The sequence below is a fragment of the Tachysurus vachellii genome, chromosome 25 (genome assembly GCF_030014155.1).
Source record: "Tachysurus vachellii isolate PV-2020 chromosome 25, HZAU_Pvac_v1, whole genome shotgun sequence".
NCBI classification, from domain to species: domain Eukaryota; kingdom Metazoa; phylum Chordata; class Actinopteri; order Siluriformes; family Bagridae; genus Tachysurus; species Tachysurus vachellii.
Window position 1 is genome coordinate 310,001 of NC_083484.1, and position 20,000 is coordinate 330,000.

Consider the following 20,000-nt stretch of genomic DNA (forward strand, 5'->3'; position numbering starts at 1 on the left):
CATATGTTTGTATGTGTGCATGTTTGTGTGTGTGTATGTGTGTGTGCGTATGTTCGTGTATGTGCGTGTGTGTGTGCATATATTCGTGTATGTGCATGTGTGTTTGTGCGTGTGTGTGTATATGGTCATGTATGTGCTTGTATTTGTGTGCGTGTGTGTGTGTGTGTGCGTGTGCGTGTGCTCCAGGTTCCTGTCCCATGTGAGTCCATACACAGAGACCCCAGTGGTGGCGTGTGCCGTGTCTGGGTTCCTAGCAGCGTTCCTGGCCCTGCTGGTCAGTCTGAGGGACCTGATTGAGATGATGTCCATCGGCACATTGCTGGCGTACACGCTGGTGTCTGTGTGTGTGCTACTGCTGCGCTATCAGCCTGAAGGAGACGGATTCACAGACGTTCTCCCAGACAAGAGTAAAGAGGGCGTGCTGGCGGATCGTGAGCGAGACATTTACTCCCACACCAGTGATGGAGACGAGTATGGCAACACGTGCGGAGCCAAAAACCTTCCCTCACAAGGTGACGATGAGATGCTGATCAGCAAATCAGACTCCGGTGGCTACCAGTCAGAGTCCTCGGGGTACAGTGAGGGTGAGAAAGGGGCGGAGCTTGATGACTCAGACAGTGCTGTGACGTCCATTTTGAAGCGAGTGCTCGGTGGGAATTACTACACACTTCGGATGCGACTTGGACTTCCAGAACCGGGCTCTCAGCCCACACCAGCTACAGGACGCACCGTCACCTACTGCGTCCTCGTCCTGTTTGTCCTCACCTTCCTGCTTTGGGCCTTCATCATATATGGCCTCGACCGAGCCTCATCAGGTGCTTGCTGGGTTCTGGTCCCGCTCGTCATCGGCATCATCGTCCTTATGGCCTCTTTAATCATTGTTATTCTACGGCAGCCTCAGAGTCCCAAAAGGTTACCGTACATGGCACCTTGCGTCCCTTTTGTGCCCACAGCTGCCATTTTGGTGAACATCTACCTGATGCTCAAGCTGTCCAGCATTACCTGGGTCCGCTTCGTTGTGTGGTGCTCTATAGGTACATCAACTTTATCCACTCAACAACTAAAGAAATATTGAACCCTTTACATATGAACTCAGAGCGATGTCACTGTCTCAGAGCTCATTATGGAGAAAGTGTGTTTATGTGAAGTCGTTTTGTGCAGCAGCTGATTTCAGAATCACTCTGATTGAGGACCTTGTACATAAAAATAATGTTCTTTAATGACCTACAGGTCTGTCGTCATGTCCAGTAATGATATAATAAAAACTTAATCCATGAAATGTTTACGACCAGGTCTGAAACTTTAGCATCACTCCACGTAGCATGTTTAGGAAAAATGTCAATCTTTTTATTGAGATCTGATCATTTTAGGTTTTAATTTCTCACTGTTTTGTAGGTGTGATGATTTATTTTGGATACGGGATGTGGAACAGTTCTCTGGAGCTGATTGCGCGGGAGGAGGAAGCCCACGCCAGCTCGTATCAGAGGTATGACGCTGAAGTGGATGACAGCTTCAGGGCGGGTGTTGACCTTCACACTCAGGAGGATGGAGAAGGAGGACTCTATCAGGGCTGGGCAGCTGAGGAGAGGGGCTACCAGCACCAGCACCAGAACCAGGACCAATACCAGAACCAATACCAGGACCAAAACCAGTACCAGAACTACCAGCAGTAGGAGATGAACACAGGACGTTCTCCAGAGGTCAGAAATCCAGAGTCAGGAGCAGTCGAGGTTTCCAGCAGCTGCTCAGTGAGATTCAGCCTCCAGTGTGTGTGAAAGTGTTGACTCTCTTTTGCTTTACTGTTTATTCAGCTTTATTTTAGTGCTGTTTTGGTTTTATTTGCTTGAACGTGGTGAATATTTATGTTTATAAACTTAACAATTATTGGCACCCTTCATGAAAAATAAGCAAACATTAATTTACGAGGTGACTAACAAGGATTTTAATGTTTTTATGACTGCTGGTTTAAAAATATTGGCACCCACACATTAATTTTTGTGCTTCCAAAAATTACAATTGTTTTTATTTATTTTAGTGTAAGAAAAGAAAGTTTGCAGTAGTTTGAGTGAAATGTTTGAATTGTGTTATTGTTTATTTTATACACTGATCTTCCCAAGTCTCTTGAAGGGTGCCAATAATTCTAGAGCTTAATGATGCATTTTCCAAACAGGTTGTAATGCAGTATATCACAACATATCACGTGCTACAATCCTACAGCGCAGGAGAAGTCACTCACACGGCACTCACACGGCACTCACACGGCACTCACACGTCACTCACACGGCACTCACACGTCACTCTCACGGCACTCACACGGCACTCTCACGTCACTCACACGTCACTCACACGGCACTCGCACGTCACTCGCACGTCACTCAAACGGCACTCACACGGCACTCTCACATCACTCTCACGTCACTCACACAGCACTCACACGTCACTCACACAGCACTCTCACGTCACTCACACGTCACTCATGTCACTCACACATCACTCACACATCACTCACACGTCACTCACGTCACTCACACATCACTCACACAGCACTCTCACGTCACTCTCACAGCACTCACACGTCACAAATGATAAAATCTAAAGCATTTAAGGGTTTTACAACTGGGTGTTTCTATATTAGAGAACCAACTATCCAAACTCCCTCGAGTTAATGAAACTCTCACACTGCCAGTGTGTGTGTTTGTATATGTATATATGTGTATGTATGTCTGTGCGTGTGCGTGTATGTGTGTGTGCGTGTGATCTACACTCATAAAGCACATACACACACACAGTTATTGTAGAAATGTAGGTTTGTAAAAGTTCTCTGATCGTCGCTCTTCCTGTAGAACCCTACAACATAGTGCTGTGTGCAGCACTGGAACAGAACCCAAGAAGAATCCTTCTTGCTTTATGAAGCTATGAATCATGAATCCTATAGTAAGGTGTTTCCATGTCAGACATTTACACTGAATGATGTAGATGATCTAAAGAACTCCTGAAGAACCTCCAGATCTCAGCGTGTTAGAGGAATGTAGATGATGTGGAGAGACGACCGCTTTGCAGCATTGGTGTTTTATTTGAAAAGCTCATCGTATAGAAATATTATTACTGAATTTACTGAACACATTAAAATGCCTCTTCAGAATGTCCTGTGAGTCCTGTGAGACATTCAGTGAGTTCTCTGAACACTTGTAGGTTTTTTGTCTTTCTGCTCTTCAAATGTGGACAAAACTTTTTAGATTTCAGCTCAGATTTTACTGTTTAAGTGCCGCCTCCTGTGAAATATATCAAATAAAAATATATTGAAATGAATTGGTAAGATTCTGTTTATAGAACGTCTCCCTGTGTCATATTTTACAGAATGTGTGTAAAAAAGTATCATAAAAAATTAGAATATGGATAATAAAAGAAAAGAAGCTGAAGTTTCACTACATGAGTCACTGATCAGTTCATTCACAACACTGCTGTTCGGTTTTAAACTTCTCTGTGAATTGTGTGACGTGTTCAAAGTCCTGTGAGAGCAACAACACAAAAGAAAGGAGTAATTAAACACAACGCAAATATTGTTAACGAGCCACGTGAGAAAAAGACGAACAAACGGTCCGATCTGTCGCTATTGAAGGTGTCCTCGCTTTGAGTCTGCAGCTTTCCTGAGGGATCCTGAGCAGGAAAGAGTGAAGAGCTTTACAGGAAAAAACACAGAGAAGACACCTGGCCTTCCTGCACCTCTGGCTTCCTGCCTGTCTGCCATCTGCGTGTCAGATGGACCGAACTTTATCTTTTTCTTTTAAAGCAACTGCATGCTTTCTAACCAGAGCAGATGATTGAACACAGTCTGAGATGAATTAGAAATAAAGGAAAAAATTTAGCACTCCTGCAAACGACTTAAAAGTAAAAGAACAAAGAGAAACGATTACAGGCAGGTTTTTTTTTTTTTTAGCTTGGCCTTGTTTTCAGGGTCTGTGCCGAGACAAAACCTTTTATCCAGACAGGAATAAAAATTGTTTTGAGTAGATGTTGTGCTTTGCTTGTATCTCACTGTGGAAAATCCCCCATGATTGTGCATATGTGTGTGTGTGTGTGTGAGAGAGAGAGAGAGAGACAGAGACAGAGAGAGAGACTGATAAAGTTTTCATCTCTGTTTGAAGTCAGGTCACGTCTCTGCTCTCAGACGTGAGCGCTCTTGGCGTGATTGTTTGAGGTCTCGATCGAGTCGGTGAGTCCGTGATGTTTAGAGTAGTAGAAGCGCTTTTCAGGACGTTGAGCCGGAGCATCGTCGCTTCCTGTGCAGAAGGTCAGAACCAAACCCCCGAGGAAACAGAGGGCAGAACCCAACCATCCGACATACAGAGAGAACCCGAACGACATCAGGCCGTCTTCATAATGAGCTCCGATCGGGAACCACACCGTCGACACCAAACCGCACACCGCTGCAGAGAGACAAGCTTAATTAAACTCACTTTATACTTTTTTTCTGTCACACAAACTATTAAATTCTAAAATAAAGCCAAAGCTGTAATCTGTGGAGACCAAGAACCCAAGGACTGAAGCTGCCAAGCTCCACAAAAGTGTACAGAGCTGTACGGCTGTACAGACTTATTAACATATTACAGACATATTAAATAACATGACAATGTACAACAATAAAATCAGCTTCATCAGACTTTTCAAAGCGTATGTAAGGATGACCACAACCCATCGTCTGAGTCATGTCCTGGACAGGAGAAGAGGAAGAGGATGAAGAAAAAGAAGAAGAAGTGATTTAATGTGTACAGTTTGTGAAAATCACAAAGAAACATTTAGGCTTTCACTATCACTCGTCTGTGATTTGTGCACCATCAGTCCTTTTGTCTGACAGACAAAATAAAGATAAAGAGATGTGATATCTAATTTAAACAATAACAGCACGTTACATTCTGAATCTAACCCTGAAACTGTGACTCCTGAGTGTTAGAGAACATAAAGTATAAAGACTGCACTCCAGAACCAATGGGCAGAAGTGTGAGAAGTGCCACCTGGTGTAATTCTGGGTCCAGAGGGACTCTCAGTGTCAGACTCTCCTACAGGATGGAGGAAATCGCTGTCTGATGGTGAAGCCCTGCTCCATCTACAGATCTGTACTGTGGTCAGTTTATGTTTCACGATGAGAGACGGTTCCAAAAAGGAAATGGGTTCAGCACCCAAACGAGACCTGATTCACATCCTGAATCCAGATTGAATTGGATAAATAATGCAGTATAGACTTGAGCTCTGAACACAAAGTAATCTGATCTAAAGTTTAATAACACTTTTGAACCGAAACATTATTATGTTATTACTGAGAAAATGTACGAGACGTAGAGTATGAAGAAAACCAAAAATGATCACAGACTCAACCTGGTTATAATAATGTGTCTGAAGACCTAGATAGACAGATAGATAGATAGAGAGAGAGAGACAGAGAGAGAGAGAGAGAGAACAGATGCTCATTAGAGAGTGTTTAACATGTTCATGCAGCTTCACTCCACACTCTACTTTACACACATCTATCCTGCTGATTGACATGTGGGGGTAATTTAGTGTCATCAGTTCATCTCCTGGAGCTGGGAGGAGAGCAGAGAACCCACAGGAGCAGCAGACAGAACATGGGAAACTCCACATAGACATGAGGATGGTATTATGATCTGTTAGAAAGCATCACTCACACACGATCAGAGCGAGGATTCCCCCGAACAGAGCTTGTTTCCGTTTGGTTCCGTCGCTCTCATCACCCAGTCTGACGCAGGGCGTCGCCAAGAGCGCCAGCAGCACCGACGGGAGGCCGAGGAGTGACGCAGACACCATGAGCGCCCGAGACGTCTGGATGTAAGCTACAGAAAAAAGATCAAACATGTCACAGAGAAGCTCAGTCACATGTCGTGGAGCTCCGTCTCTGATTTACACCAACATTAACATCACCATCATCATTTCACAAAGCAGAGAAAAAAAACCTTCAATCTTGTTTAAAGCCTCTTAACTATTTTGTCTCACATTTTGAAAACATAAATAAAAACATTTATTAAGTTTATAAATATTATTTCTGAAATAAAGTAAAATATTATTATAAAATAATGCTTTATATTTTATATTCATGCTGAATACAAAACATTCACTGAGTTCAAAAAGGGTTGATTTTAAAGATTTTACAGTCTAATAAAATATCAAACTATAAGAAATAAAATGTTGTTTAAACGACATGACACGTGTTTATTCGCTCACGGACGTGTGACAGAACAAATAAAAATACATACAAACATTTAAAACACTGTTAACACAAAAGTAATAAAATGTAATAAAAGTGTGTTAATGGTCCTAAAACATTTATTACAGATATATTTAGATCAATGTGATTAATCACAGATCTCACAAATCAGTGTCTGTATTAATATCATTATTCTGTAGAATCCTGTAGAACTCGATTTCTATCATTTCTGAATAAATTCTATTCAATGTAGAAGCTTCACTGTTTTAGAGTAAAAACTTTACGTCTTTATTTTCTGCACCTTAAACTACACGCTCAGTTGTAGGTACTGAAGGTACTGAAGGTACTGAAGGTACTGAAGGTACTACAACTCAGCGTGTAGTTTAAGGTGCAGAAAATAAAGACGTACATTGTGTGTGTGTGTGTGTGTGTGTGTGTGTGTGTGTGTGTGTGTCACCAGGTAAAGTGAGGATCTGGTTGAGAGTTGAACAGTGATACAGCGCTGTAGAAATCACACACTCGGCCCATAAGCCTTTGGACTCGAGCTCGTCCATCTTCAGACAGGTGTGAATGCCGAAGCTGCAGGTGATCACCCAGTCATTAGTGCACGTGGCCAGCAGGAGGCAGATCCACCCTGAGCAGATCCCCAAGGATCCACACAGCAAGCGACAGCTTAGAGACATGATCCCACAGATCTCACACACACACACACACACACACTTACACACACACTTACACACAAATGTTGAAGGAGCTTCTTCTCCTTTTTCTTCTTCTGATGTTATTCAGGTGTCATGGCACACACACACACACACACACACACACACACACATTCAACATAAAGTCCAGAGAAATTATATATAAATATTTCGATGTAAAGCGGGTTTTATACTCAGCCTCCCCCTCTGCCCAGATAGCCACGCCCCCTTTTAAACTTTCAGCCAATCACATGAATGTCCATATCGGAGTAAAACAACATGTGACTGTTTATTTAATCCCAAAATCTATCAGACTTAATTTCACTCACATCAAAGCCTTCAAACACAAACACTGTTTTAACACCTTCTGTTTTTATGTATTTAAAATTAAATATTAAAATAATTACGTAAAAAACACAAACTTTAGACTGAACACTTTAGACTGAACACTTTAGACTGAACACTTTTAGACTGAACACTTTTAGATTGAACACTTTTAGACTGAACACTTTAGACTGAACACTTTAGACTGAACACTTTTAGACTGAACACTTTAGACTGAACACTTTAGACTGAACACTTTAGACTGAACACTTCCCAGCACTTCCTTCCTTGTTATTAAATACATGTTTATAAAAACCAAAACAAAAAAACACTTGAACAGATTTTAGTCTCATGTATAAAGTCTGTAACCTGGTGACCAGAGTGAATGTGTTCAGTGACAGAGACATAAACACTTCTGTACGTCGCTCTGATTAAAGGGCTGTCACATGATGTACATGGAAATGAACAGAGATTTTAGACTTTTAGACACCTACACCGTCACCTGTCTTATACTGTCACCTACATCGTCACCTGTCCTACACCATCACCTGCCTTATACTGTCACCTACCCTACACCTTCATATGTACTACACCGTCACCTGTCCTGCACCGTCACCTGTCCTACACCGTCACCTGTCTTATACTGTCACCTACACCGTCACCTGTCCTACACCTTCATCTATACTACACCGTCACCTGTCCTACACCATCACCTGTCCTACACTGTCACCTGTCCTACACCATCACCTGTCCTGCACTGTCACCTGTCCTACACCGTCACCTGTCCTACACCGTCACCTGTCCTACACCGTCACCTGTCCTACACCGTCACCTGTCTTATACTGTCACCTACACCGTCACCTGTCCTACACCTTCATCTGTAATACACCGTCACCTGTCCTACACCGTCACCTGTCCTACACCGTCACCTGTCCTACACTGTCACTTGAATTGAAATGTACTAAAGAGAACTTTTCCTATAGTTTTTATTTACAGATGTTTTACCTTTTTTACTTGTTTTTGTGTAAAGAAAATTACACACAACACAAATTGGTGTAAACATTTAACTAATTTGCTAATTTAACTAAGAAACATATTATATGTAAAGAAAAAATCTTGTAAAAAAAAGTACTTTAAGAGTAGATTTAATTTTGTTTATTATTTATTTATATATTCAGAGCAGGTCTCTCAGTGTTTTATTTTTGATATATTTTAAATGATTACTCTGAAATGATTGCCATCTAGCGGTCGTTCGGTGAACTGCAGTAACAAAGCTTGCTAAGGAATAAAAATTGAACTAGAAATAAAAACAAGAGAAGCTTCTTCAGCCTAAAATGAAAATTTGCGACGGATTTGTTTGTAACAAAGCTGTGTGCATTTACAGAGAGATAAACACATGAACAAAGTAAAACAACTTGCAAGGGTTCAGTAACAAAATGTAGTTTGTTTAATTAAATAATCAAAAATGGCACAAGAAAGGTCATGTAACTGTGACAAACAACACTTGAATGACACGAGATTATAGTACAATGTCTACAGCAGTTTTATAAGGTCTCCATGTCAGAAAAAGGCACCACCTTCGCTGTACCTTCATTAGGTGAGACTGTGTTTAAGTACCTGTGTACTGCCGTGTGTTCGGGTTCACGCTTCAACTGGAGTGAAGATGCTTTGATAAAATTTCGTTTCATTTCATTTAGCCTACATAATCTTATCAGCATGACAAACAACTTTTTTTTTAAAAATGCTTAAAAATTTCAAATCGCTTGCATTTGTATTTCCTAGAGCCTTAGAAGACAAATATATTAAATATTACAAATCCTTCACAAAACATTTGTATAGATTTATACACACAGAGCACTGCATCGTTATACATGTACACATATACAGTACAATAAGAAAATATCTACAACAGGAAAGGGAGGGACATGCGCACAATAATAGCACTTCCATTCTTTTCTAATTCCTCCACAGACACAGGAAGTGTCCTCTTTTAGTGAAAAATAGAAACTCGACAAACCCTGATTATGATTTCGATCCAATCGGCTACAAAAAGAAGCAGACACGAACATTTCCCTCGTACTAGGACTGGATACAGATCTCGCATTATGTTCACAGAAATTAAGGGAACCATTATATTGCTATCATGCTTTCAGACAGAGGCTAAAGGTTACGGAAGGCTACTGTAATGTTAGTCTAAATCAGTTCAAGCAAAAATACACACATTACCTCGACACGTTGACTTCACCGCATGAATCTCTTTAAAGATTAAAGTGCACAAAATGGCTCTATTCTATTGGCAAGTGCTCTGATCAAACCTTTCTCTCTCTCTCTCTCTCTCTCCCTGTCTGTCTGTCTCTCTCTCTCTCTGCTTTCATCTCTTTACCTCCCTCCTTCTTTCAGCGAGTTGATTCGGGCGCAGATTTTCAGCGCAGGTCCCAGTTTGACATTCATGGCACTCATCAGGTGATCTTCAGTGAGCAGCAGCAGAGCCTGTCCATCAATCTCCTGCGCTCGAAACGATTCAGCGATGTCCTGACACCCTGAGGAGGTCACGTAGAGGTCAACATTTAGGAAAAAACACAAAACATCAAATCAAACACAGAACATTAAACAGATTCAGAGAGTTTTCCTTCGTGTCATCAGTGTTTTAAGATGGTTCCTCATCACACTGTATGAGATCCTGATAAACTCTGTAGACTGTGATAGCGAATGTTCTCCATGTCACACTGTACCAGGAGACCTTAATCACAGCTTTCTCTCACACTCACTGACTGCCGTTGGACACAGAATATCAGTCACCACAATCTCATGACATGATCACTGAACTGAAAGTCATACGGTGTACAGCGAACTCCAGACCATTCACATTTCTGGCATTCGGCAGAATCTCTTATCCAGAGTGACTTACAATTTATTTCAATTTATACAACTGAGCAATATAGCGTTAAGGGCCTTGCTCAGGGGCCCTGCAGTGGCAGCCGGGTGGACCTGGGATTTGAACTCATTACCTACCATCCGGTAGTCCAACACATTAACCACTAACACATCAGACCCAGGAGATCGACGCCCTGGACCACACTTGGGTTTAAAACAATCTGCATGTGTGAAAAAGCTTGTGATGTCTGAAAGCACACCACCAAAGAGTCACGTGTTTTCACCTGGTAGACTGGAAATGAAGCTCCACACTTGGTCTACGGTCCACTGCGCAGGTTTGGAGTGTGAAGAAAGGTCTGTGGGTGAAACCAAGTCCAGAGGAGAAGTCGGAGCGCTTTTAGTCTCACTGCTCCTGGTTTCTCTCTCTCGCACGCTCTGCTCTGTGTGTCTGCGCAGTCGCGTCTTCATCGGAGCAGCCGCCTCGTCCTCTCCCTCCTGCAGGGGGCGCTGGAGAATCCGCCACTGCTCTGTGGTGCCATGTTTGACCTGCAACATACCAGAAGCACTTACAGCATTCATTCATTCATTCATTCATTCATCTTCTACCACTTATCCGAACTACCTCGGGTCACGGGGAGCCTGTGCCTATCTCAGGTGTCATCGGGCATCAAGGCAGGATACACCCTGGACGGAGTGCCAACCCATCACAGGGCACACACACACACACACACACACACTCTCATTCACTCACGCAATCACACACTACGGACAATTTTCCAGAGATGCCAATCAACCTACCATGCATGTCTTTGGACCGGGGGAGGAAACCGGAGTACCCGGAGGAAACCCCCGAGGCACGGGGAGAACATGCAAACTCCACACACACAAGGTGGAGGCGGGAATCGAACCCCCAACCCTGGAGGTGTGAGGAGAACGTGCTAACCACTAAGCCACCGTGACCCCCTTCAAATCAACATATTTTTATATTTTTACATTTATTTGATTTGATGTGATGTTGCGTTAAATGAGAAATGAGAACAGACCTGTTGGAAGTTTTCCTCCTCGATCTCGTCCTCTGCTCCGTTAAACTCAGATCGATGTCCTTCACTCACGCAGCGTCTCAGAGCTCGAAAACGTTTTGTGTAGCTGAACCTAGAGACAGAAAAACCCCAGCGTGATGATGAAGGTTGATTTAATCCCACTGATCAAACACAGCTCTCAGCGTATCCACAGTCTGCTCTCAGACCACATCCTGTCCCCATTCACACGCACATATTAAACACAGCTCCTGTTTGTTGAGCTCTTAACAGCTGAGAAGAAAACAACTTAAACACGAAACTCATTAATTAGTTTGTCTGAGTGAACCGATGGCTTCTCTTTGCTCGTATGTGACTCACTGGGCTTCATTTAAACTGTTCTAGTAGCAGATTTCTCCACACAGGAATCAACAATGACACTTTTCATCAGTGCGTGAGACCGTCATGGTTCCTGCGTGAGGAACATCATCTTTACAAACGAGAACACGCTTCAGTGTAGAATAAATATATCAAATAGCCGCCTGATGGACGTTTTGTGTGTGTGATTCACACCATGGATAAAGGATTTCAGTCTGAATCTCTGTGCATGTGTCCAGGGTCTCCGGCTTGAGTGATGAGCCGGACTGCTATCCCGACTGTCCCTGATGCATTCTCTCCTCACCAGTCCATTCACTGCCACACAGATCAGGACAACAAACTTACTGAAGATGAATGTAGATCTATGTCGTACCTCTTGGCACAGGATTTGGAGCAGAAGCGTTTGGAGCGGTTGAAGGTTTGCGCGGTTCCTTTCCTCTTACAGAAGTGACACTGCAGCACGAGTTTGTGTCCGACACCGACGCCATCTACACACACACACACACACACACACCAAGAACAAATGACACAACTGTATAGCGTCCTGAGGACACTGGAGACATCCAAGACAATTTTACTGGAGACACGAAGATATTAAACACAAAAATCACCTCATGCCTTTTTTTAACCTCTTCTTTGTATTAATATGAATATCTAACATCTCTGTAATGTCTGTGATATAATGATGATGATTACAGTTAGGATTATTACAGTGTCTGATAAACTTACAGTGAGAGTTTGTGAGGATTTTCATCAAAGTTTTGCAAAAACACAGAAAGGGACGTTGTTATGGTGAGTGTAAATGTTTGTGTTGTTCTGTAGGACGTGTCAGTATTTAATCTCAGAGTCTGAGCTGAAACTCACTGTTTGTGACGGAAACCTCGTCGTCTGAGTCGGTCGAGTTGTCGGGGGATTCCGAGGTGGTGTGAAACACGTCCGGTCCACTCGCCCCGTTCAGTCCTGAAGCACGGCGTGGGCCCACCATCAGAGACGACCCGCTCACCTGCACAATATAAAACACACACCAAAGTGAAGAACATATCACCATTATTATCATACAAGCAATAAGAATTCTGCTGATCTTATGCAGCTCTGCTAATAAACAAACATCATAATAACCTTTAATTAAGCTGCTCAGTGTCCAAATGTACAGAGTCTGTTTAAAGCTGGCTTATGGATTAGGATAAAAGGCTTTCTACAGACTGTCATAAACTTCAAGCTATGCAAATCTCTGTAGAACCATGTTTTTCTATCAGATACGGTTCTAAGCAGACAGAACCCTGTTAGTTCAGAAGCTGACTGTATTCATTGATAAGATGAATGTTGTATTGTTTGTGCCTAAAGTACCGGGAACGGTTCCAGTCCTTCCTGAATGATGAAGCCGTCCACCAGGTGAGTGAGGACGAGCGGTTTGCTGGGTTCTGTCGGTCCCGTGTGGCTGGAGGACGGCTCCTGAGCGGGAGCTCGCTCTGAAACGGACGAGATTTTGGAGGGAGAGCTCTGGCCGGGGGGCGACACGGCTGAGGATCGTATTGTAGAGGACAAGACTGGAGACAGATCTGAGCACAGGCTGGAGACGGCTGGAGTATCAAGAGAAACATGGTCACATGGTCACATTTTAATATATAAATATTAGTTAAACTACAGTAAGTGAAAATGTTTCTGCACAGACGCAGTCCTGAATACCTGAGTGATTGTCTGTGTGAGAGGACGTTTCCTTACAGACGTCTTCTCGTCCAGCAGTCGGTGCTACAGAGACAAATGACATCTTCTGGGACCTCGGCTCTTCTGTACACGCCACTGGCCTTTTACACACCTGACACACACACAAACCTCTGTTTAAAACCTTCTTCAAATACACACACACACACACACACCAACTACAAATACACAGAAATATACATTTTGTCATTTTATTATATAATTTATTCACTTTGTGAAGCTGAACAGTTGAAGTGTTCCTGGATGTGTTACTCACTGTAGCCTTGTCCATGGTTCCTGAAGGATGTGGTTCCATGCCAGAGCTCTGTGATGTTTGGTTTCCTTCCACACCTTTTGTCTGTGATGATGGCAGTTTGAGATCCTGTGCAATTTCCTCGGTGCCGTTTCCCGGCTTCACCTTGAGCTTTGCACATTTCAGCTCCTTGTTTGTGTCAGTGGTGTGGGTGATGGAGGTGAGAGGGGACTGTGGAGGCATGGGGGAAGATGTGGAGCCTGTGGAGACAAGTGGGAGGACCGGAGATGGAGGAGAAGCTCTTTGAGGAGATGTCCAGGTCTGTCTTGAAGGTGACAGTTGCACCAGCTGGGGGCAGGTGCTGGAGTTCTGTGGTGATGGGATTGGGCACTCGGGTTTAGCCGAGGCAGGAGAAAGCTGAGGCTTCGGCTGGGCGAGATCGTGAGACGGAGACATGGTGGAGGACTTAGGCTGGCCGTTGGTGCACTGGGTGGAAGCAGAGGCGGAGGACAGAGCAATCCTCAGGAGCTGCTTAGTGGCCAGTAAGGAGCCTCCGGGGGAAGTGGAGGTCAGCGGTAGGGTTAAAGTGGGTGGGGTCATGTGGGATCGGCTGAGATTGGGCACGGTAATGGGTACAGCGGAAGTCTGGCTCAAGCCACTCGGTGACGCCTGGGTGGAGGGACAACGCTTCAGCTCGGGGAGAGGTTTCTTTGGTACGACCAGAGAAGAAGGATGCCTCAGAGGGAACATATCATGCTGAATGCTGATCTGACTGTGAGGTCTCTTCAAGCTGCTGCTGCTTAACTTTTGCTTGGCCAGAGCATGAGACTGAGCCGGAGCATAAAGAGCTGAAAGAACACAGGAACTTTTCAGAATTCAACACTAACACAAGGACAGACAGTGAGGAGACAATAAGGAGAGACAATGAAGAGAGACATTAAGTACAGACACTGAGGACAGACACTGAGTACAGACACTGAGTACAGACACTGAGGACAGACACCCGAGGACAGACACTGAGTAAAGACACTGAGGACAGACACCCGAGGACAGACACTGAGTACAGACACTGAGGACAGACACTGAGTACAGACACTGAGGACAGACACTGAGGACAGACACCCGAGGACAGACACTGAGTACAGACACTGAGGACAGACACTGAGGACAGACACTGAGTACAGACACCCGAGGACAGACACTGAGTACAGACACTGAGGACATACACCCGAGGACAGACACTGAGTACAGACACTGAGGACATACACCCGAGGACAGACACTGAGTACAGACACTGAGGACAGACACTGAGTACAGACACCCGAGGACAGACACTGAGTACAGACACTGAGGACAGACACTGAGGACAGACACTGAGTACAGACACTGAGTACAGACACCCGAGGACAGACACTGAGGACAGACACTGAGTACAGACACAGAGCACAGACACTGAGTACAGACACTGAGGACAGACACTGAGGACAGACACTGAGTACAGACACCCGAGGACAGACACTGAGTACAGACACTGAGGACATACACCCGAGGACAGACACTGAGTACAGACACCCGAGGACAGTCACAGAGCACAGACACAGAGTACAGACACTGAGTACAGACACTGAGTACAGACACTGAGTACAGACACTGAGGACAGACACTGAGTACAGACACCCGAGGACAGACACTGAGTACAGACACTGAGGACAGACACTGAGGACAGACACCCGAGGACAGACACTGAGTACAGACACTGAGTACAGACACTGAGGACAGACACCCGAGGACAGACACTGAGGACAGACACCCGAGGACAGACACTGAGGACAGACACTGAGTACAGACACAGAGCACAGACACTGAGTACAGACACTGAGGACAGACACTGAGGACAGACACTGAGTACAGACACCCGAGGACAGACACTGAGTACAGACACTGAGGACATACACCCGAGGACAGACACTGAGTACAGACACCCGAGGACAGACACAGAGCACAGACACAGAGTACACACACTGAGTACAGACACTGAGGACAGACACTGAGTACAGACACAGAGTACAGACACTGAGTACAGACACTGAGGACAGACACTGAGGACAGACACTGAGTACAGACACTGAGGACAGACACCCGAGGACAGACACTGAGGACAGACACTGAGGACAGACACCCGAGGACAGACACTGAGGACAGACACCCGAGGACAGACACTGAGAACAGACACTGAGGACAGACACTGAGTACAGACACTGAGTACAGACACAGAGCACAGACACTGAGTACAGACACTGAGGACAGACACTGAGGACAGACACTGAGTACAGACACAGAGCACAGACACTGAGTACAGACACTGAGGACAGACACTGAGTACAGACACAGAGCACAGACACAGAGCACAGACACTGAGGACAGACACTGAGGACAAAGACTGAGTACAGACACAGAGTACAGACACTGAGTACAGACACAGAGCACAGACACAGAGTACAGACACTGAGGACAGACACAGAGTACAGACACTGAGTACAGACACTGAGGACAGACACTGAGTACAGACACTGAGGACAGACACTGAGGACAGACACTGAGTACAGACACTGAGTACAGACACTGAGGACAGACACTGAGGACAGACACTGAGTACAGACACTGAGTACAGACACTGAGGACAGACACTGAGTACAGACACTGAGGACAGACACTGAGTACAGACACTGAGGACAGACACTGAGTACAGACACTGAGTACAGACACTGAGGACAGACACTGAGGACAGACACTGAGTACAGACACTGAGGACAGACACTGAGGACAGACACTGAGGACAGACACTGAGTACAGACACTGAGTACAGACACTGAGGACAGACACTGAGTACAGACACTGAGTACAGACACTGAGGACAGACACTGAGGACAGACACTGAGTACAGACACTGAGTACAGACACTGAGTACAGACACTGTTATCATGATTCCATTCCAGCACCATTTGAATGTCCTGATAGTGCTAGAGAGGAATCAGGTCTGTAAATACTCGTACTATACATATTACTATATTACTAGTCTACATAAACGCCTGACATGAAAAGTTCAGGAATAAACTTTAGTCCAGTAAATAAATATTATGTCATTCTAAAATCACTAAAATATCACTAGCTGAAAATGTAACTTACATGGAGGCGGCACTGTAAGATGGCGTACAGGCGGAGCTTTGGGCGGGGTCGAGGGTGTCGTTGAGGCGGCACTCTCTATCTTTGTGGGCGTGTCCTTCCCAGAGCTGCACGGCGGTGGGCTTGGTCTTGGGGTCAAGGTGGGCACTCGGGCACGGGTCAGGGCTGGGGGTGGACAGGGGGAGGCAGACTTGAGGGGCAGGTTTGGTGGAATGGTCAGTGTACCAGGTGGAGGTGGGCGGAGTGTCAAGTTCTGGAGCTGAAGTTAACACACACACACAAACACACAAACAATACTTACAAACAGCAGTGATAAATGATAAATAAAGAGATGATGCTGGGCGGAGCCTATGGGGCAGGGCATACAGGGGTGGAAGCGATAAACTGAAAGTGACACACTGCACTAACGCCCTGGACCCCCTCCTATTTTATATGAATAGATTACATTTATTATATTTAATTACTGCAATTATGGTAATTAAGCAGTTAGTATAATTATGATGATTACTGTTGCTTACAGTTTGAGTGATAGGGTTTTTATCATAATGTGTCATATGAGGCTCAGTAATCATCTCCTAAACCATAAATCACACTGCTGAAGATCTACAGAGATCAGTGAAGAGAAGCTCACCTGTGAAGAAGAGAATCGAGGTGAAGAGGAAGAGGGAGAGGAGGAGGAAGAGGAGGAGAGGACAGGGGCATCTGGTCGCACTGTTGACGTTAGAATCAGCTTCAAGCAAGAGAGAGAAAAAAGAGAGATAGGAAGAGGGAGGGAGAGGAAGAGGAAGGTAAAGAGCTGATAGTGTGGGTGTGATGGTGAGTTTCACAGTTAAGCGATGAGCTTTTGAAGTGGTAAAGAAAACTGTGTCCGCTTCAGTCCATGTGCTCATGCAGCACGAGCAGAGGTTCTGCACACACACTGAGAAACTCCTCTTCTACCATAAAATACACTCACAAACCACATGCACAATTTACTGACACAAGACAAAAACTCAGAAATGTGCACAAATGAACGTGAGACGAGTGTGTATTGTGAATAAGTGCAGCGAGAGTAGGCGGGGCCAGAGAAGGGCCTTCAGAACATTTCCCCTGAGAAACCAAAAAAGTTTCCGAGCAACATTCAGAACGAATACAGCGAACACACTGTAAGGGTCAAAACTAATTAAAACTAATCCAATGACAAATAAAAACTGGTGACATTTAAACATACTGCAGCTTTAAAGAGTAAAAATGTTCTTCACTGACACTAAGAGTCTCTCACGTCTCACGTCTCTCACGTCTCTCACGTCTCTCCTGCGTGACTCGCTAATCCGCTACGCTAAAGAAAACATCACGCTAATGCAGTTAAACCAACACGTTATGGTGATTAATAAATGATTAATAACCATTTAACAAGCAACTTAATGAGCTATTTAATAAACCTAACTAGCTAGTTAACCTTCATCATAACCTTAAGAGCTTTACATGTTTTTTTATATTTGATGGTGAATTTTAAACATCTATAGAAATCTGTACATTAACAAAAGACAACGTTTTACTCCTCATGAGATCTGAGACGTAGTGTGAAGGTGACATGAAGATGTAAGGGCTTTTAAGGAGACAGGTCAGCCCACAGTCCCTGAGCATCTTCTACTCCTGATGAAGATCTTACACTCTGCAGCTCATCACTTTTTTTTGTGAAAATGTTGTGTTTTGTCATAAAAAGTGATGAAGTAGAAAACAGCAGAACATCTAAAACTACATCACCATAAATCATCCCTAACGTTCCCTCTGGGTGATAATCAGTGCATCTTCTCCTCTTAATGCTCTCCTACCCTGAACTGACTTGTGGTTCTGAGAGAGTTTTGTCATCTGGACAGAAGACAAGCTGTTACTCAGAGCAGAGGAGGAACAGAAGCAGGTTCTTTTACCATCTGAGCCCTCAGGAGCATCTGGGTCTGGCTGGTGGGACTCTTTCCTACAAGCAGAGCCTGGGGTGAGATCTTGTGGTTGGTGCTGGTGGGGTTGGAGCTCTGGCTGGTTTGGAGGAGGGCCGCTGACCCGGGCATGATGGGACCCGACACCTGAGGAGCCACACGAGAGCGTGATGAAGGTGGAAACACAGATGATGTGAGAACACAACAGAGCGCTGAAACAGAAGCAGCTGAAGGTGTGAAGTGTTCTGAGTGTACAGTGTTGCAGAAGTATTCACCCCCTGAACTTCTCTACATTTTACACTGTAACAACATAAACGTCAAAAAACTCCACACACTGAAGACTCTACACACACACTGAACACACTGAACACTACACACACACTGAACACTCCACACACACTGAACACAGTGAACACTTCACACACACTGAACACACTGAACACTCTACACACACTGAACACTCCACACACACCAAACACACTGAAGACTCTACACACACACTGAACACACTGAACACTCCACACACTGAACACTCCACACACACTGAACACTCTACACACACTGAACACTCCACACACACCAAACACACTGAACACTCCACGCACACTGAACACTCCATGCCCACTGAACACTGCACACACACTGAACACTCCATGCACACTGCACACTCCACACACCAAACACACTGAACACTCCACACACACAACACACTGAACACTCCACACACACTGAACACTCTGAACACTCCACACACAATGAACACTCCACACACAATGAACACTCCACACACAATGAACACTCCACACACACACTGAACACTCCACGCACAATGAACACTCCACACACACACACTGAACACTGCACGCACACTTGAACACTGCACACACACTGGAACACTCCAGGCACACTGAACACACCACACAGACTGAATACAATACACACACTAAACACTCCACACACTGAACACCCCCCAACAAACACACTACACACCCCGAACACAGCACACACTAAACACACTTCACACAGCTGGTCTTTGGGTAAAGGACATGGTAGTCTGGTGATTAACTACTTTGTTTGACAGAAACCCAACATTGCTCATCACCCTGAGAACATCATCCTCACTTTGAAGCATGGTGTGGAAGAATTGTCTTGAGAGTTACCTTTGGCCTCTTGGGGGCTTCTGTGTAATTGGAGGATCCTGAGAGTTTGGTGTTTTTAAAATAAGGAAATAAAAGGGGGACAAAATGTGGACTACATACTGTTTTTTGAGTCTGTTGAGATGAAACAGTTGTTGAGAAAGCAGGAGCCAGTCTGTCCCCAAACAGATTGACCTGAGAGAAACATCACAAATCCACAAAGCAAACATGTTGTGATTAAAGAGCTCTGAATTAAATGTGAACTCAAAAAGTCCAGAAAGTGAAATAAGATGCTGATGAAAAG

The 20,000-nt window shown here is 44.4% G+C and overlaps 3 protein-coding genes across 5 annotated transcripts in view; 1 reads left to right on the forward strand and 2 right to left on the reverse strand.

Moving 5' to 3' along the window:
* The window catches only part of slc7a14b (solute carrier family 7 member 14b), a 12,721-nt gene extending 9,695 nt beyond the window's left edge, over positions 1-3,026 (forward strand). For both annotated transcript variants that reach the window (XM_060862094.1, XM_060862095.1), the window contains 2 exons: positions 187-1,034; positions 1,396-3,026. In XM_060862094.1, the coding sequence (XP_060718077.1) occupies positions 187-1,034; positions 1,396-1,673 (1,126 nt within the window). In that variant the 3' untranslated portion in view covers positions 1,674-3,026. The remainder of the gene's footprint in view (positions 1-186; positions 1,035-1,395) is intronic.
* Positions 3,027-3,060: 34 nt separating this feature from the next.
* On the reverse strand, positions 3,061-7,045 carry cldn11b (claudin 11b). Its single transcript, XM_060862096.1, has 3 exons — positions 6,675-7,045; positions 5,682-5,846; positions 3,061-4,427 (listed from the first exon to the last, which is right to left on the reverse strand). The coding sequence occupies exons 1-3, from the start codon at positions 6,898-6,900 to the stop codon at positions 4,165-4,167; spliced, it is 654 nt and encodes a 217-aa protein (XP_060718079.1). The 5' UTR covers positions 6,901-7,045; the 3' UTR covers positions 3,061-4,164.
* Positions 7,046-8,663: 1,618 nt separating this feature from the next.
* The window catches only part of si:ch211-230g15.5 (polyhomeotic-like protein 3), a 13,480-nt gene continuing 2,143 nt past the window's right edge, over positions 8,664-20,000 (reverse strand). The window contains exons 3-14 of one of the 2 annotated variants that reach the window (XM_060861366.1): positions 19,820-19,891; positions 18,555-18,707; positions 17,276-17,374; positions 16,648-16,903; positions 13,486-14,309; positions 13,194-13,323; positions 12,855-13,087; positions 12,372-12,510; positions 11,881-11,995; positions 11,157-11,265; positions 10,398-10,659; positions 8,664-9,779 (exon numbers count right to left, since the gene is read on the reverse strand). In XM_060861366.1, the coding sequence (XP_060717349.1) occupies positions 9,619-9,779; positions 10,398-10,659; positions 11,157-11,265; positions 11,881-11,995; positions 12,372-12,510; positions 12,855-13,087; positions 13,194-13,323; positions 13,486-14,309; positions 16,648-16,903; positions 17,276-17,374; positions 18,555-18,707; positions 19,820-19,891 (2,553 nt within the window). In that variant the 3' untranslated portion in view covers positions 8,664-9,618. The remainder of the gene's footprint in view (positions 9,780-10,397; positions 10,660-11,156; positions 11,266-11,880; positions 11,996-12,371; positions 12,511-12,854; positions 13,088-13,193; positions 13,324-13,485; positions 14,310-16,647; positions 16,904-17,275; positions 17,375-18,554; positions 18,708-19,819; positions 19,892-20,000) is intronic. The other variant, XM_060861367.1, reaches the window with a different exon arrangement.